This window comes from Urocampus carinirostris, chromosome 2 (genome assembly GCF_059441175.1).
Source record: "Urocampus carinirostris isolate Australia breed hairy pipefish chromosome 2, RoL_Ucar_1.0, whole genome shotgun sequence".
NCBI classification, from domain to species: Eukaryota; Metazoa; Chordata; class Actinopteri; order Syngnathiformes; family Syngnathidae; genus Urocampus; species Urocampus carinirostris.
In genome coordinates, this window is record NC_142350.1 from 1,038,587 (window position 1) to 1,066,112 (window position 27,526).

The 27,526-nt window shown below is 42.0% G+C and overlaps 1 protein-coding gene and 1 pseudogene across 2 annotated transcripts; one reads left to right on the top strand and one right to left on the bottom strand.

Moving 5' to 3' along the window:
* Window positions 1–365: 365 nt before the first annotated feature.
* Window positions 366–27,522, bottom strand: trnau1apa (tRNA selenocysteine 1 associated protein 1a). Of its 2 annotated transcripts, none has more exons than XM_088328225.1 (8): window positions 27,375–27,522; window positions 24,235–24,332; window positions 24,056–24,170; window positions 23,917–23,966; window positions 23,722–23,853; window positions 7,600–7,716; window positions 4,809–5,047; window positions 366–710 (listed from the first exon to the last, which is right to left on the bottom strand). In XM_088328225.1, exons 2-8 carry the CDS (start codon window positions 24,318–24,320, stop codon window positions 550–552), a joined length of 900 nt encoding a protein of 299 aa, XP_088184351.1. In that variant the 5' UTR covers window positions 24,321–24,332; window positions 27,375–27,522; the 3' UTR covers window positions 366–549. The 2 variants fall into 2 exon arrangements, with proteins under 2 accessions (XP_088184351.1, XP_088184350.1); XM_088328224.1 differs by lacking the exon at window positions 27,375–27,522 and adding an exon at window positions 24,819–27,324.
* Window positions 9,325–9,463, top strand: LOC148370565 (5.8S ribosomal RNA; annotated as a pseudogene).
* Window positions 27,523–27,526: the final 4 nt, after the last annotated feature.

Consider the following 27,526-nt stretch of genomic DNA (forward strand, 5'->3'; position numbering starts at 1 on the left):
AGTTAGGATGCTAATCTTGACACTAACCTTTATTCTGAGAGGAGTTATACTGCTTTAAAAATTGTGAAGCACACAGACAAGTAGAGCAAAACTGCCTTGGAAATATTTGCTTATTTATCCTGACATTTTTTTTTTTTTTAAATCTCATGTTCCTCTTCTAAGTCTTTAGATGTATATATCTCATTTAATGAATAATATTCTCTACATTGTTACGAAAAATTAACTCCCAATTTCAATTTGAATGAAATCTTCCCCCTGACAACTAAAGTAGGATTTTATAAAAGATGCTGAAAGCTGGTTGGCACCAAAATGAGGCCTCAAACACCATTTGCCATATCTCCCAGCACTCAACAAAACATAACACATGTGTTTTACCCACTTTATATTTCAAGTGAAGACTGGCTAGCAAAAAGTAAGGAGTTCTTAAAAACAAAAGCCGCTTTTCCTCCAAACGTGGCATTTGGACAACAATTCGAAAAACGAGCATGGACTGGGTCAAAAAAATTGTCAAAGACGGCAGTCCGAAGCATTTGCAGAATACCGACAGCTTCAGTAGCAAACGGGATCTGGAATGGAATGGGTGATCTGGTCCTGCTCCAAAGAGAATTCCTCAGACTTCCATGGGCAGTGGATGAGAGCGTCGTACAGTTCTTCGCTGTTCTCGATGAAGCACTTGTTGGTCTCGGCCACATCCAGCTCCGCTGACGGATCTGAAACAGACATTGTTGAGCTAGCGGGCCTACTCTAACCATTAAGCAACGTTGTCAAATATCCATAATAGAAATCGTCAACAAGGGATTCCATTGTTGACAAAGGTCAGGACCAAGGACCGCAAATTCAATTTTAAATACAATTTTATTGGTAAAACTGTAACACATTACTGTATTTTCCCCGACCATAAAGCGCAAATGAGTCTCAGATTTCACTTAAGTCGTTCGGTGCACCCTGTGTTATGTAAAGCGGCGGATGTAGCTGAGGACACCATGTGGCTGATAAATGGTAAAGTATGCTTTCCGTGTTTTTGTCCGTCATAGTGTGTTGATTTCTATGCTACGCAAAAGAACATGAAAACTGAGAGGCCACGAGACAATTGAATATTAATGAATCAATGGTTTGTAAGATAGTTTTGGTCCAGCTAATTTTTTAGAAAACGCTCTTGTATGCTTTTCTGTTGATCTAAGGCGGCCGCAGCAGAGGGCAACCGCTCCCTATCGTGCGGTGCGCCCTGTTTATGTCTTAAATACAGAAATAGAACCAGCTACCAAGACTGCGCCTTTTAAAACAGTGCGCCCTATGGTCAGGAAAATACGGTAAAATTTTTTAGTAACTAAACTCATCACTTCATGGAGTGTTAATGCGTTTCTCATTTAATGCGGATAATGAATATACTCTTTCATTTATTTGTAAACATTGTGACGTATGCGGTGGGTGGTGTTTAGCACGGAGGCAAAATTAGTACTTGCGCTGGTTAGAAGACAGTGGAAAAGAACGCTGTCCTAGTTGCTAGCCATTGTTTACCCTGCGGGGATGAATAAAGTATTTATCTATCTATCTAGTTGTCGTCATGTGTGATTGTGTGCCAAAATTGGAGAAAAAAAACAGTTAGTCGTTGTTAATTGAAGATTGACAAGATCCCAGTGGACACTCCTGATCAAAGAAAAAGAAGCGACCTGTGGATGCATTAAAGCAGACAAATTGGACTGAGGCAATCCTAAAACAATTTCGAGGTTTGTAGCGCACATTTCATATCAGGGAAGACAAACAACAGCTAGCAGATGGAGATAACAAAAGAAAGATAGAGAAAGACAGAAAGAGGGAGCGAGACAGAGAGAGAAACATAGAGAAATAAAAGACTGAGTGAGAGAAAGATGAAATAAAAACAGAAGACAATGAGACAAGAAATAGAGGCTGAGAAGGAGAGAAAGAAAAAAATAGAGAAATACAACTAATGGAGGGAAGAGACAAAAAAGGAGAGAAATAAAGAGAAGAAATAGAAAGGAGAAACAGAGAAGCTATAGAACAGGGGTCGGGAACCTTTTTGACTCAAAGAGCCATAAAAGCAAAAAATATTAACTTTATTTTGGGAAAGAGCCACACCATATATTATGAGACAAATTTACTAAATTGCTAAACCGGCGCCCCAGACAAAAGCTTAGTCTTCAGCACATTTATTTTTGATGATTTGATAAAAATTATGAAAAGAGAATAATGCCAGAGCCCCTGTCCCAAATTCAACAAACAGACCACTTTAAACTTGTCTCTTTCTTGCAATTACTCAAGATCGGTTAAACTCCTTTTGACCCTTTTTTCATACATATTGGTTTCAAAACCAGATGCAAGCATTTATTTTGTAAAAACGTCACAACATTCTGAGAATAGGGAGCCTTATCTGCTTACCTTTGGCGAGAGATGGGAGGGAATGCTTGTACTTTTTGCATAGCTCCACCCATCCCTCCCACTCACCCAATCAAATGACTAAGTTCTCTTCCGGTGTTTTGGCGTATTTACAGTTCTGTGGATTCATCATAAAGTATCTGAACACTGAACACAGATTATATAGTGAACTTTTAAATAAAGGATTCTTTAGCGTTGTACAGCCAAAACAAGTTTTTTTTCCCCTTTTTTTGTGTGACACCTTGACTGTAAATTGTAGTGAAAAACGTGCCCTATATATACTGCGAAGTGTTTCCTTCCATTTAGCTTTGGTTTGGCTTTACGTGTACCTGAATAGCATAGACATTCCCGGTTTTGAACAAGATAGAGAAATTTTGCATGCAATCAAATTGGTCTCTGAGCCAGAGATACTCATAGAAAGAGCCATATATGGCTCGCGAGCCATAGGTTCCCGACCCCTGCTATAGAAGGACAGAGAGGAGGCGAGAGAGAAAGAGGAGAAAGACAGTGACAAAAAGTGAAAAAGTATTGAAAAAGATCAAGAAATGGAAAAAAGAGAAAGAAGACAGTGGATGAGAGGAAAAGAGAAGAAATAGAGTGGGTGAAAGAGAAAGAAAAAAAGGAGAAAGGGAAGGAGAGAATGAGAAATAGGGGGAAAGGGAAAAGAGTGAAAATGAAAGAAAAGGAGTGAAAAAGAGAAAGACAATGAAAGAAACAAAATAAATACAGCTCCAGTCGCTATTGAGTAGTGGCATTCAATGTGTATATTTCAAAATTCAAGTCATTTTTCCCATGTGCTTCTCTCAGCGTATTGTCATGGGCCGGATTAAAACCCTTGGCGGGCGGGCGTGATCCTATGGTATCGCCAATGGTATAGGGTACAGACGCTGCCCTACTTACGAACGAGATAGGTTCCGGACGGTTGTTCGTAAGTTGAATTTGTAAGTTGCTTGAGTGCTATATTTTGTATGTTTAAGGCTTGTATAAGTAACCTGTATTGTTTTGTACTAAAAAATAAACATTTCATAAAATATTATGCTCTATAAAGATTTTTGGAAGATAAGCTTCAATAGGCCCTCCTCAGTGTAAGAGAGCATCCCCAAAAAAGCGAGCCAACCATTTTCTCAACCGCATCAAGCTTTCTTATTCCACTTTTGTTTCAAAAGAAACGGCTCGCCTCTTCTTTACACTAACCGTATTGAATAGATGCACGACATATTAAACAATAAAAATGTCAAAGTTCTTAGCACGCCTGAGATAGTATAGACATAGTATATACAGTATAGAATGTTTACACACGAACTAGGAGGAGAAAGCGGATTTTTCTTCTTCCGGGTGAACTGTAACAGCGCCACACGCCAGTAGCAGCAGAAAGAAGCACTACAGTAATGTCCTGTACTCTGAAAAAGGCGCACACAATACAAAATCTAATTTACAGCAATGCCCGGATATTTTTTGACCTCCCCAAAAAATTGTTTGTATCTATCATTTATCATAAGTCGAATGTTTGTAAGTAGGGGAGCGTCTGTAATTTGTAACTAGACAGCTACTTTCAGAGTAATGTACAGGTAATGGGATTTCTTTTTAAGTGAAGTAACTAGTAGCTGTAACTAGTTGCAGCTTTACTAGAGTATCATCTGCAACAGGGGTCTCAAACTCGCAGCCTGGGGGCCAATTGCAGCCCCCAGGATAATAGTTTGAGGCCCTCACCTTAATTTCAAAGTTAAAAGGGACAGTTGTATTATTTTCCCACCAGATGTCACTGTATTATGTTGTGCCACCAAAACAAGTGCTAAATGCACAACGGAAGAAGACAACGTATGAAGTTCTCAAAATGACCAAAATTTACCTTATTACCTTTTAAAAGAAGAAGACAAAAAAAGAAATGAGAAAAAAATAAAAATGGACAAGAAAAAAAAAGAAAAAAAAAATGAAGAAATAAGACAAAGTACAACTCAAAAAATAAAATAAAAATGTGTAAGAGACGTAAAAAAACGATAAATAGCATTTTTTTTTGTTTTTCTCTTTAATTTTTTCCATTTTCCTCTTTTGCTTTCTTTCCCAAACTTTCCTTTTTATTATCGATGTCCTTTTTTTTTTGCCTTTTTCTCTTATTTCTTCCTTATTTTCTATTCCTTTAAAAAAAATCATTTTCTCTTTGTTTTTTTTGAGAAAGTGAGAAAAGTGAAACTGAAGAAAAAGGCTGGTTCTTGTACACTTTCACACTACGTGGTAGTCTTCCTCTGACATATTTTTGGTTTCAATATACATTACAGTGACATCTGGTGGACAAATAATAAACAATTAAGAACAGCAGAACATTTTTAACAGAACTGTTTTTATCGAAAAATTAATTTGGCCGAATGTCAACAGAGTTAAAGACCCCTGATCCACGGTATCTGAAGCATACAAACCTTCCAGTCCGTCATCCTGAACTTCGGCTTCCTGAGCCTGTGCGTACTGCGAGTAGTCATACTGCGAGTACGTGTATCCGTACGTGGCGGCCGTCTGGTCGTAGCTCCACGCAGAGTAGTAGTTGGGGTAGGCTTGCTGCTGCTGTGTCTGGTATTGGCTGTACTGCTCGTAAGTAGCTGCATAGGATGTTCCGGCAGGCCAGGTTTTGCTCTCGGGCTGCATCGGACGGTTCCTTAAACTGCAACGGTAGCTGTTAGTGCTTTTAAAGAAAAACAAGAGCCCTGACCAATGTTCCCTCTAAACTCCGTGTGTGCACAAGAAAACCTATCCTGCGCATAAAAAGGGCATGAAATCTAGGTAAAAAAAGGTAGAACCAACACGGGTTCCCTAGTCAGTGTGTTTTGAATGCGGTATTTTGAAGTCAATTTAGAAGTTGCACAAAGTTGGGTTAAGTATGTCAAGAACCGCTTGGCTCACTAAAAAAAGAAAAATACGTCTCTTTTAGTGCCCAAACAGCTCTTCAGCTTGCTTTTCATGCTTTAATCCATATATTAACAATTATTATGAAACATTAAAGAAAAAATGACTTAAAACGGGGGAATAAAGCAAAATAGAAAAGAAATCCCAGATGAAGGAAAAGAAAAAAGAAACAAAAGAAAAAACAGAAAAGGGAATATAAAAAAGCAAGAAAAATAAAAACCTCAGAAAAAGGAAAAAAAGCAAGAAAATTATAAAAGAAAAAAGAAGATAGAGAAAAGAAAACAAGCAAGAAATAAAAGTAAAAAGATAGGGAGTTAAAAGTACAAAAAAGCAGGGGAAAAGTCTCTCTCTTTGGTCGGTCTTGTGTCACATTCAAATAATTTCCAAATATAGTGTGGGGTACCGCACAGTCTTATCTGGGCTGTGCGGTCCCCTGTATGCCCTGTGCCCTGCAGGTTGGTTGAGCTCTTTGTATTTGTTGTGAATGTAATCGAACGGTAATGCACGCCGTATACAAATCACTTTTGAGCAGGTAACATGTTTATTTTGCCTTTTTCTATTCAAATCGCTCGTATTGAAACTTATGCACTCTACCGTAAAGCTTATTTCCGCATAATAAGCTTTACAGTAGAGTGCATAACAGTTCTCAAAAGTGATTTATATACGGTGTGCATTACCGTTCGATTACGTTCACAACAAAAACAAAGACGGAATGGTTTATGTTGTATTACATTCCCAAAAAATGCAAGACGAAGTGGTTTTGGTTATATGTTCGCCATTACATTCCCTAAAAGTGAGATAAAACGAGGTAAAAGTGGTTGTAGTAGCGAGGGGATGCAAATCTTGGCAGGGATGCATTTCTCGGCATAACACCGGGCTGTAGAAATCATAACCGCTCAAGACACAGTCCCGTGAAGATCAAGATTTCAAGCTATGGCACCCGAAGAAGCCAATATGTTATTATTGTAATAGTTTTTAATTTTTATTTTATTATCTTGTTATGAAATGAAAAGAAATGTCAAGAAATAAAAATGGATTAAGACGAGGTCACTACGGTGACGGGGATCCATGTCCACCCCTTGACGTCTCGAGCACAACTGACGTGTGCTCGGCAAATCGCGCTGTATATACGCGGAGAAAGGCGTTTGACCGTCACACGCGTAACACGCTAATTTCAAGTAATAACACCGCGATACAGGCGCAGAACACCCACGATTACCCGCTGAAATTTCGCGCCCTACCCATGTGTAACCACGCCCTGGCCGCGGCCAGAGCACGTCGTTCCGCGTAATTTCCGCGTCATTACCTCGTGTGCCGCCCGCGGTTAACACGTAGTCTAAAGTTTCGAGCAGCGCAAAACTTTTTCGCGCGGCCATCCGCGTGTGAATTTTCGACCGCGTGAAGAGCACTGCTGTATCTCGTCTATATGGCGATCTCAAAGCGTCCAACATCGTCTGCTTCACGGGCAGAAATTTCTGGCCGTGATTCAGCCTCAATACGCCCGTGAAAGGCTTGGTGACCGGGCCCTAAAGTTTTGAGCAGCGCAATACTTTTTCGCGCTGCCAACCGCGTGTGAATTTCCGACCGCGTGTAAAGCACTGCTGTATCTCGTCTGTATGGCGATCTCAAAGCGTCCAACAGCGTCTGCTTCACAGGCAGAAATTTCTGGCCGTGATTCAGACGCAAACGGCTAGAGATGAGGCGAGGATCTCAGTCTGCCAGCAGGGACTCTGTGTAGAGCCACTGCTCCTCTGCAATGAGAGGAACCAGTTGAGGTGGCTCGGGCATCTGATAAGGATGCCTTCTGGATGCCTCCTTGGGGAAATATTCCGAGCATGTCCCACCGACAGAAGGAAATGGGGACGACCAAGGACACGCTGGAGAGACTATGTCTCTAGGCTGGCCTGGAAACACTTCGGGATCCCGTTGGATGAGCTGGGAGAAGTGGCTGGGGATAGGGAGGTCTGGGCTTCCCTGTTGAGGCTGCTGCCCCCCGCGTCCCGACCCCAGATAAGCGGAAGATAATGGAATAATGTAAAGGACTTTGTAAAAACTACTGACATTTGTGGGCTGCACAATCTTTCCAATATTACATTAGTCAGGTCATCAAAATGTGATTTTTTTTTTTTGCAATGCCAGAGACTCAGCAAAGTGCAACTTGATTCAGATTTTGGAGATGTTTGCCATGGATTTGGTTGCCACACTTGGGATTGAAGTTGCTCACCGTTGTTTCAAGTGATGTTCAAAGGATGTGTGGACGCTCAAACCCGTGGAAGCTGACAGGAAACATTGGCCCTGACAGATACATACTTGCTAGCTGCCAAGCTGAGTCGCAGGGGCTTACCCCCCAAGCCAACCGCACCCTGGCACTCGTCCAAGGCCCTCTTCTGAAGACGTTCGTCCGGAAACTGAACGAAGCCGCAACCCCTGAAAGACAGAAATTAGTAATATTATAATTATCCAAACATTTATTTGTTGCCCATAAGACAATTGTTTTTCTTTTATGAAAACAGAGTTTATACACCGTTTTAATGGCCAAATTTAAGCACTTTTTAAGGACTTTCAAAGCCAATTTTTCATTTCTCCAGTATCACTTAAAGAAAAAATCTACAGCCAAACCTTAGGCTAGGCTAAGAAGCTAGGTTAGGAGCCAACACCAAACCTAAAAAACATGGCAAGAATTTCAAGTATTTAAAGCACTACACCTGAAATTCAAGCATTTTTCAAACCTTGACAACACAGTAAATTGAGCATTTTCAAGGATTTCAAGCACCAGTACGAACCATGTAAATGATTAAATGCATTTAAAATGTAGTACAAGACTAAGAATTGTTGTAACTTAATTAAGAAGTGCTTTACATATTTTGCGTTTGAGCTTTTAGTTTAAAAGCATAGCAAAATACTACATCCGAATTGCTCACAGTAAAAAAAGAACTCATGTTATAACTGACTTGATGGTGGCATGTACAATTAGTTTCCATCCCCAGGATAAACAAGGCAATAACGCAAGTAGTTATTTTTTCATTTTTATAATGTTTAGGTTACCTATTAGAATAGAGATGTTAAGATTTTGCACTTTATTTTTGCAAACCTTTTGGCACACGGTCCCAATGTACTGTCTTGTATTGTTGCAGTTTTCATCCAGAGAAGGTAATCAAAGCTTAAATAACACTTCGCCTGTGGTTACCAGTCCTTTGTTGCTTTCACTCAGTGTCACATTGATGACACTAATTCATTTTCAAACAAACTATGGGCTGAATTCGTGAAGCTGTCCCAACAAACTGAAAGGCTTATCTCTAAAAGACGATATCAAATAAATATTCATTATTTGAAAAAAAAAAAAAAAAAGCATTGGCGTCACACTTTGGCTTAAGCCCAACCCACACTTGACGCCATTAGCCTGGGGAATTTGGCATCGACACTTTTGGCTACAGAACACAGGTGTCGTGCCTCTAAACACATGAAGCAGGTTTTCGCTACACTCAAACTTGTTTACGTCGCGTGTATTCGGATCGGGTGACCATTCAAAATGCCACCTACCACAGAATCAGAAAGAAACTAGTACATATTTACGACATTGCCAAAAGCGAATGAGCGCTGCATGGCATTAAATGTAAGCCCTATATTTCTAGACTACACCAGGGCAACCATACTGTGGAGTATAGATTGCAACACACACATGAGAAGTTGTCATTTTGCGGAGGTCACTCCCGCGCCGCGCAACGGAGCGAGTTCGGCGGACGCGGCGTCACACGGCGCAACGTGAGAAAAGGCGGCGGGCGCGATCGGGCTACCCCCCGTAACTGGGGGGGAGCCCCCTCGGCTGACGACCCCAGTAGCACGGCACGAGACAGGCGGCCATCCGTGCGCGAAAGGCGGCGGACGTGCGCAGGACCCCCGTAACTGTGTCGGTGTCGTGCGTATCGCACCCGAAAGTGCCCGCGCCGCGGGTTAGGGGCTCGCTCGTTAAGTAAAAACCCTGTCGTGAATTTGTCTCTGATCGTCCCGGGCGGACGTAAAATCGCCCAGCTGTACGACTCTTAGCGGTGGATCACTCGGCTCGTGCGTCGATGAAGAACGCAGCAAGCTGCGAGAACTAATGTGATTTGCAGTTGCGATTGGCTGGCAACCAGTTAAGGGTGTCCCCTGCCCGGAGATGGCTGGGATGGGCTCCAGATCCCCCGCGACCCTAATAAGGATAAGCGGTGCAGATAATGAGATGAGATTTTTTTTTTTGAAGGGGCGTCGTTTCTTCACAGATTTTCACTTATTGTGAGTGGTTTAACCGAGGTCTTACTGTATATATATTGAGAGCGAGAGCGAGATTATAATTTATGCATTTGTTACTTCCCGTCTCGATTACTGTAATGCACTACTCTCCGGTCTCCCAAAGTCCAACATCAAGAGCCTTCAGCTAGTACAAAATGCTACAGCGAGGCTTTTAACTAAGACAAGAAAGTTTGATCACATTAACCCGATTTTAGCAAACCTGCATTGGCTCCCTGTTAGCTTAAGATTTTAAGGTTCTCTTGGTATTATACAAAATCATGCATGGACTTGATCCCTCAACTCTTTCGGATTTAATTTCCCCCTATGTTCCGGTCCGCAGCCTTCATTCTGAAAGCTGCTGGTCTACTAGTGATCCCAAGAGCCAAGAAGAGTTCCGCAGGTTCGAGAGCGTTTCCTATCCGGGCAACGGTGCTGTGGAATGCTCTTCCGAGATCCGATCTGGAACCTCAGTGGAAATGTTTAAATCTAAGCTTAAAACACATTTCTACTCTATAGCATATGAATAACCTATATTTTATGTTGACAATATCTGTGTATTATTTGTTATTGCAACATCCATTGCAGCCTGGTCATCCTGGAAGGGGGATTACCACATGTGCAGTCCCTTCTCAAGGTTTCTTCATTTTCCTCATGTTGAGGTTTTTGAGTTTTTCCTTGCCCTCATGTAGGTTTTAGATCAGGGGATGGTGTAATAATATTCTGCGGTTTGCAATAACCTGTGCAGATTAAGGGCTATACAAATAAACATGACTTGACTAGTTTCCTTCTGGTGTTTGACAATAAATGAGCCTTCTGCCAAAGGAGGGAGTTGTTCTTCTCTGAGCTGATTCTGGAAGCACGTACCTCTGATGGAAGGGGCTATCAAAAACGTTTCTGACTCAGAGTGTGTTCTTTTCTTCTTTCTACTACAATCTCAAGTTTTAACCTTGACATTAAGGACACTGCTTTATATATGGGTAATAAATTTTACACACTGAGTAAATATTGAACTATTAAAATAATTACATTTTGAATAATGTTGGCAACTCATCTCTCTTTGAGAAAGACGTCATAATTGTGTTCAGACATCATAGCAGTGTTTCTTACTTAGAGCACAAAAATGACAGCTCACTGATTTCCTGTGAACAAAATGACAATTGGCGCCATTTTCCTCCAACAAGTGCCCTTGCACACCTGGCACCAAAAGCAAAATGGCCATCGAAAGTGTCTTCCCATGTGGTTTGCAGAGACACACTGGTGTGTCATAAGAAATTATCCAAATTGTGTGCCTGTGTGATAGAGCTGCACGGAATCTAATCGATATTGCGATGTGACGTAGTTCGATTATATCATCACAGGACACTGCGTCTGACCCAAACACACACCCCCATCCCCAAAGATTTGTAAGTCCAGTTTGTTATTTGAGTGTTTAAGTGTTTGGCCAACAAGTATGGTCACAGTTTGGATATTAACAGCGCCAAACAGAGGCATGTTTTGATGGCACTAGCCAATAAAGCAGACCTGGGCACTCCGGTCCTGGAGGGCCGCACGTCCTGCCAGATTTTGAAGTTTGCTCTTCTTTAACTCAGGTGATACAAATTATAACCTCGTTAGCAAGCTAGCAAGTGCTCGTTAACGATACTGGTGATTGGAATCACCTGTATTGGATCAGAGAAACCTCAAAAATCATGCAGAACATGCGGCCCTCCAGGACTGGAGTGCCCAGGTCTGCAATAAAGGATAGCCAAAGTTTGAATGCAGTGTGCGCGCGACTGTGATAGGCTGGTATCAGCTGTCAGTCAACAGCCTTTCCACAACTGGACACCAAAACAAACGCAACAGCTTGTAGCTTTAGCAGTTCGTTACATTGAAAAGAAATTCAGCATTTAAATTGCTCCGAGGAAAGTCAAGAGCGCAAAGAAATGTGATTATCAGCAGGTGCTCCTTGGATTGTTATCGCATTCGGGATTAACTGGGGTGTCAAAAGGGAAAGCTAACAGCTAGGCTAACCACTCTTAAGCCACCACTGGCGGATGTGGCTAGTCACCAATGCTAGATCCATTACCCATGAAATAATGACCTAGAGCTGCAATTCGTAGGAAATGGCTACATTCATGACTCTTGTATTTTAATAATCATGGAGAGCGCCAGAGACAATGCTGAAGTCTCAGTTACCCCATGCTAGCATGCAGCTAGCCAGCCGCTCTAAAGCGCTCTCTTTCACATAAAGTAGAATCCTGACTTCTGGTTGTGGCAGCGTCATGTGAAGACGTGTTTTGTCAAACTCCCACGTGAACCCTCCACTTTCAACTACTGCGCTCTAAAATACAAAACTTGGGCTTCACCTTTCGCAATTGCACTTGCTGGACTACGGGAAAACGCCACCTAAAAAAGCAGCCTTTCAGCAGGAATGAACACAACTCGAGAGCTGAGGCTAAAGCTAGCTCAGGTGGCCTAGCATGTAAGGCGGCTACAGCTAAGCAAAACACAACGGGGGACCAAAAAGTTTTGGAGGCAATACTAGTTCTGAAATGGGAGCTGTTGGACAAAAAAAAAGGAGAAACCTGCTGAAACTCAAGCATAAGTCTAGAGCTAGACAAGTCCGAAAGCCGCACCGCTGGAATCTGGCGTTAATAAACACTTAGACGCGATAGCCACACTGGAGTCCGAAATTAGTCTCCTTCAGAAAGAATTGGTCTTCCTGAAGTCTAAATATGGACTTGGAGGGACGCTTGTGGCGCTATAAGGTCAGAATAACCGGAATAAAAGAGGGCAGAGAAAACAGAACATGACATCCAGGTATGTGGCGGATATGCTAAAAGACACGCTGACCTGAAGAACAAGAATCGAGAGCTGAGGCTAATGCTAGCTCAGGTGGCCTAGCATGGACACCCTAACCCTGGAGAAGCCACCGTGTAGAGCGTTCTTCGTCCAGTGCCACTAATTTAACAAGAAGGAGCTACTTTTGAAGAAGAGGGGGCTGAAATTGGGGTGATGACAACTAACAACGGTGACAGCATCCGTATCTTACACGACCATACTCAGGCAGTGAGTTAACAATGCGCTGCATTCTTGGAGGTGAGGGGTCTGGTATGGACTGAGCTACCCGCAACACTGAGAATTTCCACTACGTCTGGAATAGAAAACACCTTTAAAGATGCCAAATCTGCCAAGGATCTTGTCGTGAAAGAATTACTGAATAAATGGCTGCCAAGTTGAGGGTGGCTGTCCTTCACATATTAAAAGACGCTTAAATGTATGAAGTGAAGCATTGATAATGGCAAAAAAATGTTTTTATAATGAATATCAGCCGTTTATTTTTTTCACAAACTCTCTTCGTTGTGTGTGGAGTGATTGTAATGCTTAGGGTGGCGCAGGGGTACTTTGACAATGTATCTGAAGTTCATAGGTTTGGGTGGGAGCCTGCATGGTAATACCAGGAAGTAATTTTGTCTCTTTTTGAGAACTGATTTGATGGGTAAAAAGCAGAAAAATGAAAACCAATGTTTTATTACACGTTATGTTAGTTTTTTGGTGTTTCGGGTGCAAGGTATCCACTGAAATGGTTTATTTCCCTTTCAATACACACATTATTATTATTTTAATGTGTTGTCTACAAATTAGACTTTTAATCCGACCACACTGGTGAGCTGAAATGTCTGTGGACCAAACAATCCTATTGGGTGTAACAACATAAAATCTCACTTGAATAAGTTGCACAGTTCAATAGTCTTCCTACAATTAACAAAATGACTGAATAAATACCACACACACACACACGTCTATTTAGGGGTGGCTTCACACAATATTACCACTCAGATTTTAGTAGCAAGAGTAGAGGAGGGGCTATACTTATTCATAGAGACATGCTGTATGCACAAGAGAAAGCAATTACAGACCAAAATGAGCGCTTTGTCATCACTCAGGGCAAAGTATTTTACAAGCCGGTGGTGTTAGCAAATGTTTATGAACCTAACTGGGACAATGTCAATTTTTTCACTGCTCTCTTTTCTATGCTGGCAGATCTTGATTCCCATGACTTAATATTGGCCGGGGATCTGAATTGCACCTTGGATCCAGTCCTTGACTAATCAAGCTCTAAACCTGCTATGCCAAGCAAGACAGCTCTCTGTATTAATGACTACCTTAAGTTGTATGGCGTGGTAGACCACTGGAGATTCAGGTATCTCGCAGCAAAATAATTCTCTTCTCCCCAGCACATCAAAGTTACTCTCGAATCGATCAATTCTTAATTGACCAGAAATTGTTAGATATGGTGACTAAAATATAGCAGCATTGAAATGTCAGATCACGCCCCAATGATATTGCAACCGAATATTCCATAAAATACTTCTCTGTGGCGCTTAAACTCCCAATATCTTTCTGATGAGAAGTTTGAGTTTATCAATGCACAAATTTATATTTTAACGGAAGTAAATGAAACATTTGGGATAAGCTATTCCTTGATTTGGGGAACCCTAAAAGCTTATTTAAGAGGACAAGTAATTTCTTTAAAGAAAAAATTGGATGAAGAGAGCGTCCTAGCTAATTGACCACATTAAGGAAGATGACCAGCAGCATTCAACAACCCTCTACAGTGCATCCAGAAAGCATTCACAGCGCTTCACTTTTTCCACATTTTGTTATGTTACAGCCTCATTCCAAATTGTATTAATTTAATCTCTTATCTCAAAATTCTACGCAAAATACTCCATTATGACAATGTGAAAACGTTTTTTTTTTTTAACTTTTTTTGAATTTATTAAAAATAGAAAACTAAGAAATCACATTTACATAAGTATTCACAGCCTCTGCTTAATACTTTGTTGATCCACCTTTGGCAGCAAATACAGCCTCAAGTCTTTTTGAATATGATCCCACAAGTTTAGCACACCTATCTTTAGGCAGTTTTGCCCATTCTTCTTTGCAATAAGTCTCAAGCTCAGGTTGGATGAGAGACGTTTGTGCACAGCCATTTTCAGATCTCTCCAGAGATGTTCGATCGGATTCAAGTCTGGACTCTGGCTGGACCACTCCAGGACATTCGCGGAGTGGTTATGAAGCTAATCTTTTGAGATCTTGGCTGTATGCTTTGGGTCGTTGTCCTGCTGAAAAATGAACCTTCGCCCCAGCCTGAGGTCAAGAGCGCTCTGGAGCAGGTTTTCATCCAGGATATCTCTATATATTGCTGCATTCATTTTTCCTTCTATCCTGACTAGTCTGCCAGTTCCTGCTGCTGAAAAAAATCCCCACAGCATGATGCTGCCACCACCATGCTTCACTGTAGGGATGGTATTGGCCTGGTGATGAGCGGTGCCTGGTTTCCTCCGAACATGGCGCCTGGCATTCACACCAAAGAGTTCAATCTTTGTCTCATCAGACCAGAGAATTTTGTTTCTCATGGTCTGAGAGTCATTCAGGTGCTTTTTGGCAAATTCCAGATGGGCTTCCATGTTCCTTTTACTAAGGAGTGGCTTTCGTCTGGCCACTCTACCATACAGACCTGAGTGGTGGATTGCTGCAGAGATGGTTGTCCTTCTGGAAGGCTCTCCTCTCTCCACAGAGGAACGCTGGAGCTCTGACAGAGTGACCATCGGGTTCTTGGTCACCTCCCCGACTAAGGCCCTTCTTCCCCGATCGCTCAGTTTAGAAGGCCGGCAGGCTCTAGGAAGAGTCCTGGTGGTTCCAAATGTCTTTCATTTACGAATAATGGAGGCCACTGTGCTCATTGGGACCTTCAAAGCAGCAGAAATTTTTCTGTATCCTTCCCCAGATTTGTGCCTCAAGACAATCCTGTCTCGCAGGTCTACAGACAGTTCTTTTGACTTTATGCTTGGTGTTTGTGCTCTGACATGCACACTCAACTGTGGGACCTTATATAGACAGGTGTGTGCCTTTCCAAATCATGTCCAATCAACTGAATTTACTGCAGGTGGACTCCAATTAAGCTGTAGAAAGATCTCAAGGATGATCAGTGGAAAAAAGATGCACCTGAGCTCAATTTTGAGCTTCATGGCAAAGGCTGTGAATACTTATGTAAATATGATTTCTTAGTATTCTATTTTTAATAAATTCAAAAAAATTAAAAAAAAAACCTTTTTGACATTGTCATAATGGAGTATTTTGTGTAGAAGTTTGAGATAAGAGATTAAATTAATACAATTTGGAATGAGGCTGTAACACAACAAAATGTGGAAAAAGTGAAGCGCTGTGAATACTTTCCGGATGCACTGTATGTCGACCTCCAAGAGGAAAGACTCCTTCTGCAAATTGAATTTAATACAATCACCAACAATGAAGCCATTGGCTCACATCTCCGGCCCCGTGTTACGGAATTTGAGCACAGCGACCAGGCAGGCAAATTATTATCACACCAGCTGAAACACACATCCACTGCATGTTTTATAGGCGCAATTAAAAATTAACTAGGGAAAGTATTAACTGATCAAACTGACACAAAGAATTCAAATCGTTTTATAAAAAGCTTTATTCTTCCTCAGCTTTTGATCAAGCCCAGATATATCATTTTTTCACAAGTTGCCTCTAGATCAAAGCGGCGCCGCCGCCGAGCGGCAGCCTCCCCAGCAGCCTCTTCAGCAGCTCCCCTGTTATCTCTCCCTTTTTGTGATTTATTGTTTTATTGTCTGCTACTATCTTCGGTGTTTTTCGTCCCGTTTGACAACTACACTTTGGATTACATTCTATCCTATGGACATGGGTTTTAACGCACAAAAATGAGTTTATTCGAGGATTCAACTCCTTGCCCTGAAGAATTCTCGTGCCGGCGTGATGAGGGGGGCCTATCGTGGATGGAGAGCCGGAGCTAGCTAAGCGGCTAGCAGGGTTATAAGTCTTCGGTACCATCCATAATCATGGTAAATCTGAAGTTCTCTACCAAATAAGACCGACAAACTGGCTGTGCTGGTGAAAAAAATCAAAGCGCACAGGAAGTGCAGTTGCTGTGTTTTACGGAAACGTGGCTCACATCTAGCATCCCGGACACTAACGTGGAGCCACCCGGACCGGGGCTACCCGGAGTAATAGGCTTCAGCGCTGTTAGAGACACGAAAGCCTGCGGGAAACGGAGAGGTGGACTCGCTAACACGAGGTGGTATCCCTGGGCACAAAGATTTCCACCTGCCGCAGAGACGTCGAACTTTTGGACTAGCGTGTGACATCATCTATCTATCTACAAGCACCCCGAGGGCATCATGTTAATCTGTTAATAAACAACAAGGGAGACTGCTGGAAGTGTGAATTTCCCTACGGGGATGAATAAAGTATCTATCTATCAATCAACTTAAGATGATCTGGATAAAAGTATACAAGAATCTGATATCACACAACTTGAAATAATCAGAGATATTAAAAAAACGAAATCGGGTAAAGCACCTGGCCCAGATGGGTTCCCGATATTTTTTCAAAACATTCAGTTCTAAACTTGTCTGATTATTATCTAAAGGTTTATAAGGAAGTTTTTCACAAAAGAAAATTACCCGCAACAATGACTCAAGCAACAATTTCAATTTCACAAAGACAAAGATCCCTTGCTTTGCGAATATTATCGTCGTTCCTGTCTGTCTCTTAAATTGCAACTATAAAATAATAGCAAAGGTGTTAGCAGACAGACTTTGTGCTCTTAAAACTGATACACCCAGACCAAACGGGGTTTGTCACAGACAGGCAAATATCAATGTCATATATCAGAGCAACGACCTCACACCAGAAGCAGTGATCTCTCTTGATGCGCAAAAAGTGTTTGATAGAGTTGAAATGAGATTTTTTTATTCTCCACGCTTCAAAAATTCAGAACTGGCCCTAAATTCGGCTCCTGGATTGGCATCTTATACGCTATGCCACAAGCATCAATACTGGCAAATTAGGTTTTAATCAAGTTTCTTCCCCGTCTCTCGTGGGGCAAGACAGGGCTGTCCCCTGGGCGCCTTGCTATTCAATATCACTATAGAGCCATTGGCAATTATGCTGAGGGAGAGTGTTCAGCTGACCAGAATTCGAAGGGGGGGACAAACTCACAAATTATCTCTTTACGCCGATGACCTCTTCTTTCTAATCTACTTAATACAATCCCCATTGCTTTATCTTCCGTTAACAAATTTGGCCCAGTATCTGGTTATAAGCTAAATCTGTCAAAAAGTGTTCTTTTTCCAATTGACAAAAAAGCTCGGCTGTTAATTTACCGAGGCTTTCCATGTATGGTTACTAAAGATCACTTGAACTATTTGGGTGGGTGTGTCACTAGCAATTACAAAATCTGTTTGAGAATTGTTTTTTAAAGTGCCCTCGATAAGGCTAAACAAGATATAGACAGATGGCCAAGACTCATTATCTCTCGTAGGAAGAATTAATTTAATCAAAATGAGTATTTTTTCCAGGTTTCTTTATTCATTTCAAACCATACCAGTTTTTATTCCTGAAACTTACTTTAAGGAATTACCGTATTTTCTGCACTATAAGGCGCACTTAAAAGTCTTAATTTTTTTCAAAAGCTGACCATGCGCCTTATAATACAGTGCGCCTTATATATGGCTCAATATTAAATTGCAAGGTCTCGCAACTTACGCAACAGCCGCCGACTCGATTTCCCCCCGAACGTGGAGTAGTCCGCGGTGTATGCTGGGATTTATATACTGGCGTTTCATTGGCTAACCAATGTGTCAATCATCATTTGAATCGATCGCTATTGGCTAAAGTTATTCGGAGCCTCGGATTGGCTAGAGGGCCGAAACAAACCCTGCAATTGGCCGAAAAAGATGGTCAATCATCCGTTAAATCGATCGCTATTGGCTGAAGTTTTTCGGAGCCTCGGATTGGCTAGAGGGCCAAAACAAACCCTGCAATTGGCCGAAGAAGATGTGTCAATCATCTGTTAAATCGATCACTATTGGTTTAAGTTATTCGGAGCCTCGGATTGGCTAGAGGGCCAAAACAAACCCTGAAATTGGCCAAAAAAGATGACTGAATAGCAAGCTTGCTAAACTACGCCATAAAGAAACATGTTTCATTAGTCTGTATTTGTAAATATTTTACTCTCCTGGATTTACTACACTCACGGTTGTAAGAAGACCGTGATTGTGTATCATTATTGAACGTGAGAACTTAGGTGAGCTATGCGGCTTTATATTTTCCCGGTATCTTGTTTTAGAACGATCTTGATGTTGCTGTGATGAGTTGAGTGAATTAAACTCAATTCCAAGTGTTTATTGTCATATGCACAGTAAAGTTGCAAGCGAAAAAGAAAATAGAAACTAAGGAGTGGTTGGCATTTCTTGAATCCCAAGACTTGATATTTGAAATGATGCATTTGAGTGACATCGTACGGACACCGCATCCGCACGTGTCTACGACACGTATTTGCTTCTTTGCAAGCTTTGGGAATGTTAAGGGGGTAATCAGTTTGACTGAATCATCTGACTGTTTTGTCGACGTTCCCATTGTAGCGCCTTATAATCCGGTGCGCCTTATCTATGGAAGATGTAGGACCAAAAACTATTTTTTGGGGGTGCGCCCTATAACCCGGGGCGACCTATAGTGCGGACCAATCTGAGTCATATGTTTTGGGCCTGCCCCAGTCTTTGTATTTTTTGGCGAAGAATACAGTGGCTTCAAACATCAAGATATAAAACTAATGTAATGTGAAGAATCAACAATAAATGGGACACAATCATGAAGTGGAAAACACTTTATTGGATATTTTAAACTTTTTTAACAAATAAACGAAAACGTGGGTGTGCAAAATTATTCAGCCCCTTTACTTTCAGTGCAGCAAACTCTGTACAGAAGTTCGATGTTGATCTAAATGACTAACAATGATAAATGGAATCCACCTGTGTGTAATCAAGTCTCTTTATAAATGCACCCGCACTGTGATAGTCTCAGAGGTCTGTGTAAAGCGTAGAGAGCATCATGAAGAACGAGGAACCCATCAGGCAGGTCTGAAATACTGTGGTGGAGAAGTTTAAAGCTGGATTTGGATACAAAAGATTGTCCAAGCTTTAAACATCCCAAGCAGCACTGTACAAGCTATAATTTTGAAATGGAAGGAGTATCAGACCACTGCAAATTTACCAAGATAGGGCCATCCCCCTAAACTTTCAGCTCATACAAGGAGAAAACTGATCAGAGATGCAGCCAAGAGGCCCATGATCACTCTGGATGAACTGGTCTAAGCTGAGGTGTGAGAATCTGTCCATAGGACAACAATCAGTTGTATACTGCACAAATCTGGGCTTTATGGAAGAGTGGCAAGAAGGAAGCCATTACTTAAAGATATCCATAAAAAGTGCCGTTTAAAGTTTGCCACAAGCCACCTGGGAAACACACCAAACATGTGGAAGAAGGTGCTCTGGTCAGATGAGACCAAAATCGAACTTTTTGCCAACGTTTTGCCAAGAAGTTATGTTTGGCGTAAAAGCAGCACAGCTCATCACCCTCAACACACCATCCCCACATTCAAACATGGTGGTGGCAGCATCATGCTTTGGGCCTACTTTCCTTCAGCAGAGACAGGGAAGATGGTTAAAATTGATGGGAAGATGGATGGAGACAAATACAGGACCATTCTGGAAGAAAACCTGATGGATTCCCCAAAAGACCCGAGAATGGGAAGGAGATTTGTCTTCCAACAGACAATGATCCAAAACATCAAGCAAAAGCTACAATTGAATGGTACACCAGAAAACATATCAAGGTGTTAGAATGGCCAAGTCAAAGTCCAGACCTCAATCCAATTGAGAATCTGTGGAAAGAACTGAAAACTGCTCTTCACAAACGCTCTCCATCCAGCTCGAGCTGTTGTGCAAGGAGGAACGGGCAAAAAACAGTTTCTCGATGTGCAAAACTGAGACGTACCCCAAGCGACTTGCAGCTGTAATCGCAGCAAAAGGTGGCGCTACAAAGTATTAACTCAATGGGGTTGAATAATTTTGCACACCCACTTTTACGTTTTTTATTTGTTAAAAAAAGTTTAAAATATCCAATAAAGTGTGTTCCACTTAATGATTGCCTCCCACTTATTGTTGATTCTTCACAAGAAATAACAGTTTTATATCTGAAATGTGGCTAAAGGTAACAAAGTTCAAGGGGGCCAAATAGTTTCACAAGCCACTGTATTTGACATTTTGTCATCCCTCTGCAGCTCCCGGATAAGCCCCGATTCAGCAGTCATCATGTTTGGGATAGCCCCGCCAAAAATTTTGGTAACACTATATCCAGGGATCAGAATGGAGATTTTCATTTTCAGCTGAAATAGCCAGGGTCCAGGGGCCGCAGGCCCCGGCCAGGTCCAGGGCGGTGCCCGGTGGGGGGCTCAGTGGGGCGAAGACCCCCTGAAGCCAACAGCATTTATCTTATTTGCTATGTGAAAATTGCACTAGAATGAATTAAATCCAACAAAACAGAAACCATGTATTTTTTTCAGTTTTAAGATGTTTAAAACAATTGGGGGATTACAATGTTACAACCATCACCATTGTTGTTGTGTTTTGATGATGAAGATGGACCTTGTATTTAGCTACTAATCAACAATATATATGAAAATATATACATTAATAACCATTCATCATTAATTTGAAAATAGAATGCACAAACTGAACATGCTTAAAGAAAATACATGTCATAAATTTTGTTTATCCTGTTCTAAATATTGTATAAACACAAAAGATAAAATCATTTCATAAATAAATAGATTTATAAATACCTCAGATTGGGATTTTCTGTCACACAGGGGAACCAGTGGTTGACTGCTGCTAGTATTTGAAGTGGAAGGATTTGGAACGGCCAATAATGTTGAACCGGTGGTGTTACTGTTAGTTTCACTGCCGATTTTTAAATGCGGATCCAAGTGCATAATTTGATCGCCGGCAAGCTATTTTTGCTTTGTGCTTGTTCATTTTAGCATGATCGATCAGTGCCACACAACCTCGCGTAACATAATTGATCAGATCGACACAGTATAGACACTTTGCTTTCCCTGGAACATCACACTTTGCGATGAACTGGCTCAAAGTTTCTGTAACTTCCTCGATCTTTGCGCCGATTTTAACGTTTACTGTGACAGTCTTCTCCAGCCATGACCACTTAAATTTATTCTTGATTCCTTTATCAATCTCGGAGACAAAGGCCTCGTCTTCTTTTCTTAGTATTTTCATATTTACTTTTTCAAACACCCATTTCATCGTTTGAAAAGACCGGAAGGAGCGCCATGTTTGAGAAAGCCAATGCTCTGAACAAAAGCTCCGCTGATTGGTTATCAGCGAACCTATCGACCAATGGTAGGAGTCAATTTTTCTCGCTATCTCGGGGTGATGAAACAGTCACGTATCATACCTCACCCCCCCAAAATATTTTCTCATCGAATATAGACGATTTACGGGAATGACCTTTGGGGTTCGAAAACAGCGGAAATCTGCGGATCCGCGGAAAATTCTGATCCCTGTATATCGAGCCAATGTAATAGCTTTCATTACACTTCTTGCAAGACGGACAATTCTAGTTAATTGGAAAAAACTGCCCCAACATCGTTTTAGCGCTTAATCGAAGAAATAATGTCGAACTTGAAATTAGAACATTTACAATACACTGTAAATGCCCTCCTCCAAACATATAAAAACATTTGGCAACTAGTGCCACAACACGAAATAGATTAAAATCCATGATTAAAAGCATTGGCAACTAATCAGATAATTGATTCGTTCCATCACGTGATTTGAGCAAGCAAGAACGTTAAATCAATGCAAATTAGAGATCACACCATTTTGGCGTGAGGCGAGGAATTGTAGTACCGCTTTGTTCCGGCAGAGTACGCAAAGAAAGTTTTAATTAAAAAAAAAAAAAAGCTATGCGAATGTTTTTATATACAGTACTACATTTTGAATATTGTATCATTTACAGACAAAATTGACACGAAAGTTTTAACTTTGTTGTGTGACTGTTTCATCATGAAACAAAGTTAACACTTTTCAAGGTAACAGACAGAAATATAGAGAAAAACAATCAGTAATAAAATAAGTATAAAATAAATTAAGTAAAAAGAAAAATAGTAATGAGATTTCATAAGATGTACCGATGCAGGTATTGGTTTTGGAACAGCGCTACTATGAATGTTTGTAATGTGCCATTGCACACTTGTGTTAGTTTTGAATAATCTTTAAAATCAATAAAAATATTTGAATTCATAAAGGAGAATCCCTCCACTTTCGTTGTACTTTTAAATATTGACAATGAAGACCATTTATTCACCTGTAATTCTGTTTTTGTTTGTAGATCTATGTTAGTTATTTTGTTTCAGTCATATACGCTCAGTCTGTAATATCATCTCGAGAAGTTTTAACCTCACTAAGTTTAGGTTCTTCCAAAAAACAAAACTAGTACGGAAAATACACTTTACTTTTGAAATAAAAAATAGAGTTTCACATTGGTAAAATGTAATGCTTTTTATAAAGCACTTCTCAGGTCAGTGAACACCTCCCAAAGCGCTTTACAATGTATTCCTCACCAACTCATTAACAATTCACTTGGAGGAGCCAGGAATTGGAATGGAACCTGCGACCTTTTGGTCCCAAGACAATCGCTCTACCCCCTTAGCGAGTGGCACCTAACAATAGTAATAATATTAACAAAACCAAATGTGTAATCACTAGGGACATGGATCAGTTGTCAGCAAGCACTGGGCCGAGGATTGGTACCAGGCTGCACAGAAAAATTAATTGCCCTCACTTTTTGCTTGGACAACATTTTCTTTACTTATATAAAACTAAGAAATTGTGAGTTTTTGCAGTGGTACATTAGTATGAGAGATTTAAAAAACACTCGATTCTTTGTGTTTATTTGAATCCCAAATCAAGACGTTATTATAAAATGGCACTTTTCAATGTTAAAAAACACTTATGCTGTTAATATAAGCTTTTTTTTTTTCATATTTTCAGAAGGCTCCGGTGGATATTTTTCAATGAAAGGACTGTGCCTGGGCTCAAAAAGGTTGAAAAACACTGCTTTATGGCACCAATTTGGCCCTGCTTGAGATATGCCTTAGCTATAAAAGTACACAGGCAGATCACCGGCACCAGATATAAGGCTAGAATCAATGCCATGACCAAAAATGACCCATTAATTGCACAGTGGGAACAGAGATCCCACAAAACCTACTTGGAGTTTCCCAAGCTGTCCAGTACGACTTTTCCTCCGCGGCAAGAAGGGAAGCGATTGTAGAAGAACTCGTAAAGCATACCGTCGTCCACCTCAGGCGTCAAGTCGCCCACAAACAGCGAGTACATCTGGCTGCACAAGATTACACTTTAGGACTGAGTGGCGATCGTTTTGGCGCTCGTGCACCACGCTCACCCGCTTTCTTGTTTGCCGAAGGTTGCCCGGTTCAGCTTAAATCTTGTGGGCTGTCGGAACAAAACGGCAACATGTCAACTGGATCCCGAGCTTGTACCCAGGCCGGTTGGCGGGCACTGGCGTGGTGAGTTCTTCCTACCGGGCTGGCCCCTGGAAGGGATTTGCCGTTGATTTTACGAAGACACCTCTCGGCCGTGGCCTCATCGGCCATTTCCACAAAACAGTAACCCAATGCGCTGCTGGACGCCGGCACGCTGTCAAAAGTGGCGGTAGAGTGAGACGCAAAGGGTAACGGATGCCGATCCAAGCTAGGCTCACCCTGGAAGCTTGCTGCGAATGATCCGAACGCTGACCACTTGCTCACCCATGGTGGAAAAGGCTTTGGTGATAAACTTCTCGTCCATGTAGGCATCCAGCTGCGGGGCCCCACACAAATCGCATTCAAGCCACTACATTTAACAGTGTTGTGTCGTGCAACGGAAAAAGTGCTAAAAAGCACAAGGAAAATTATTAACTACGGATACCATGATTTGCGAGGTAGCATTTTTGGGTACTTATAGAAGAAAATGGCAGGCAATGCAGCACTTTCAAATCTTCTGTGATTAAGGAAAAATTCAAATAAATATGACTTAGCTAACACGCAAAGCAGCTAACAGGCAGCGCAGAGGCTAGGTAACCATCAGGCCAGGTAGCTAACAAGCTAACCAACAGACGTGTTGTAAAGGTGCCCTGTCTATAGCCTTTTGAGATCGCGATTAAGGACAAATTCGAAAATAATATGACCTAGCTAGCTATCGAAGCAGCTAACAAGCTTAAGGGCTAACAGGCTAGGTAGCTAACAAGCAACTTAGCCAACATGCTAAGCACGCATTTGCCCCAAGAAAACAAAGAAAAAAGCTCACGTTTCCCATCCATAATGTACTCATTGTGTGGCCGAAAACGTAGACTTGAGAATTGTTGTTTACTCAACGAAGTCGGCTGGAAGGAAAAGTGTTAGCATCCGCATGCTATTAAATCGGCACGCTGGCTGGCGCAAATTACAAAATGCGTCACAGAAAGGATGTTCGTCATAAGTCGACAGCCCACCCACTTTTTTCTTTTTGAACTTTTGGTCTGTTGTTTAAATGTTTGTAGCAAAGCTCAATACAAAGATATCAATTGCAAAGGTTCTTTTTTAGGGATGATTACATTCCATTTTTAAATCGATTTCCGTTCAAACAAATGAAAAAAATAAAATTAAAAATGCAAAAGAAATTTAACGGACACATAGAAAGAAAAAGTAAATACAAAATAAAAATAAATAAAAAATGAACGAGAAACACAAGAGGAAAAGCTGAGCAAAAGAAATAAAACGGAAAAAAAGAATGATGATGGGGAAAAGGAGAAATTGAAGAAAAAGAGCTAGGGGAAAAAAAGAAGAAAAAAAGTGTTTTTAAAGATAATAGAAGTAGAATAATAGAAACAATTAACAATTCATTTGGTGGGCGGAATACTTCGAAGACCTCCTCAATCCCACCGACACGTCTACCTCTGGGGAAGCAGAGTCGGAGGACTTTGAGTTGGACTCTCGCATTTCTGGGGTTGAAGTCACCGAGGTGGTCAAAAAGCTCCTCGGTGGCAGGGTTTATTTGTAGGTCGATGAGATTCGCCCGGAGTTCATTAAAGCTCTGGATGTTGTGGGCGTGTCATGGTTGGCACGCCTCTGCAACATCGCGTGGACATCGGGGACAGTGCCACTGGACTGGCAGACTGGGGTGGTGGTTCCCCTCTTTAAGGAGGACCGGAAAGTGTGTTCCAACTACAGGGGAATCACACTTCTCAGTCTCCCTGGTAAGGTCTATTCAGGGGTACTGGAGAGGAGGGTCCGCCAGGAGGTCGAATCTCGGATTCAGGAGGAACAGTGTGGTTTTCGCCCTGGCCGTGGAACACTGGACCAGCTCTACACACTCTGCAGGGTCCTTGAGGGTGCATGGGAGTTTGCCTGTCCGGTCTACATGTGTTTTGTGGACTTAGAAGGCATTCGACCGTGTTCCTTCGTGAGGCCCTGTGGGGGGTGCTTCACGAGTATGGGGTACCGCACAGTCTTATCCGGGCTGTGCGGTCCCTGTATGCTCGGTGCCAGAGTCTGGTCCGGATTGCCGGATTCGTCCCCGGTGAGGGATGGACTCCGCCAGGGCTGCCCTTTGTCACCGATTCTGTTCATAACTTCTATGGACAGAATTTCTAGGCGCAGCCTTTGTCGGGATGGAGTCCAGTTTGGGGGCCTCAGCATTGCGTCACTGCTTTTTGCAGATTACATGGTGCTGTTGGCTTACTCAGGCCGTGATCTTCAGCTCTTGCTGGAGCAATTCGCAGCAGAGTGTGAAGAGGCCGGGATGAGGATAAGCACCTCTAAGTCCGAGACCATGGTACTCAGTCGGAAAAGGGTGGCATGCTCCCTCCGGGTTGGGGATGAGATCTTGCCCCAAGTGGAGGAGTTCAAGTATCTTGGGGTCTTGTTCACTAGTGAGGGTAGGATAGAACGGGAGATTGACAGACGGGTCGGTGCAGCGTCTGCCGTCATTCGGACCCTGTACCGGTCCGTCGTGGTGAAGAGGGACCTGAGCCGAAAGGCAAAGCTCTCGATCTATGTTCCTGCCCTTACCTATTGTCATGAACTTTGGGTTATGACCGAAAGAACATGATCCCGGATACAAGTGGCCGAAATGAGTTTCCTCCGCAGGGTGTCTGTTTTTTCCCTTAGAGATAAGGTGAGAAGCTCAGTCATTTGGGAGGGACTCTGTGTAGAGCCACTGCTCCTCCGCATTGAGAGGAGCCAGTTGATGTGGCTCGGGTGTCCGATAAGGATGCCTCCTGGAGGTGTTCCGGGCATGTCCCACCGGCAGAGGGTGACCCAGGACACGCCGGAGAGACTATGTCTCTCGGCTGGCTTGGGAACGCCTCGGGATCCCGTCGGATGAGCTGGAGGAGGTGGCTGGGGATAGGGACATCTGGGCTTCCCTTTTAAGGCTGCTGCCCCCTCGACCCGACGTCGGATAAGTGGAAGATAATGGATGGATAGATGGAACAATTAATTCGACCAATCACGTCTGCCTTAGAGATAGAAAAAAAGTGTCCCGATGGGAGCCAGCTCCTGATTAGCCGGGAATCGCCTCATAGAGCCGTCACGTTTGCGACACATCACTAAGCTTGAGAGGGAGCCGGCTTCTGATTGGCAGTTATTATGCAGTACAAGACTTCCATTGGCATACAAACGCGAATTGCCCACTCTATTTGTGGCATATTCACTTTTTCGACAGCTTGAAACTTTTAACACTGTCAACTAAACGTTATAGAACACACAAGAATAAAGAACAAGTATAAAGTGCAATGAGTAATAACACACATCAAGAAAAAAAAGTATAGCATTAGACGATTCAGGACACGTTGCCATAGCAACTGACAAACAAACCGCTTACGATCCTTGAACGTGACGTCCTTTCCGGCCTCCTCTTCTTCCTTTTCAAGTGCAAGATGGCAAAATTAACTCCCCAGTTCGATCCTAAACTATCTGTGACGACATCCTCACACTTAAGGGCAAACAAGCGTGTAAGCAACAATATTTACTGCA

Excerpts from the sequence above, each read along its gene's own strand:
- trnau1apa (XM_088328224.1), bottom strand. The coding sequence starts at position 24,842 with ATGAGTACATTATGGATGGGAAAC. Across the intron at positions 5,048-7,599 it reads CTCAGCTTGGCAGCTAGCAA|TTTAAGGAACCGTCCGATGC; the intron begins GTATGTATCTGT and ends CTACCGTTGCAG. Across the intron at positions 711-4,808 it reads TCAGGATGACGGACTGGAAG|ATCCGTCAGCGGAGCTGGAT; the intron begins GTTTGTATGCTT and ends TGTCTGTTTCAG.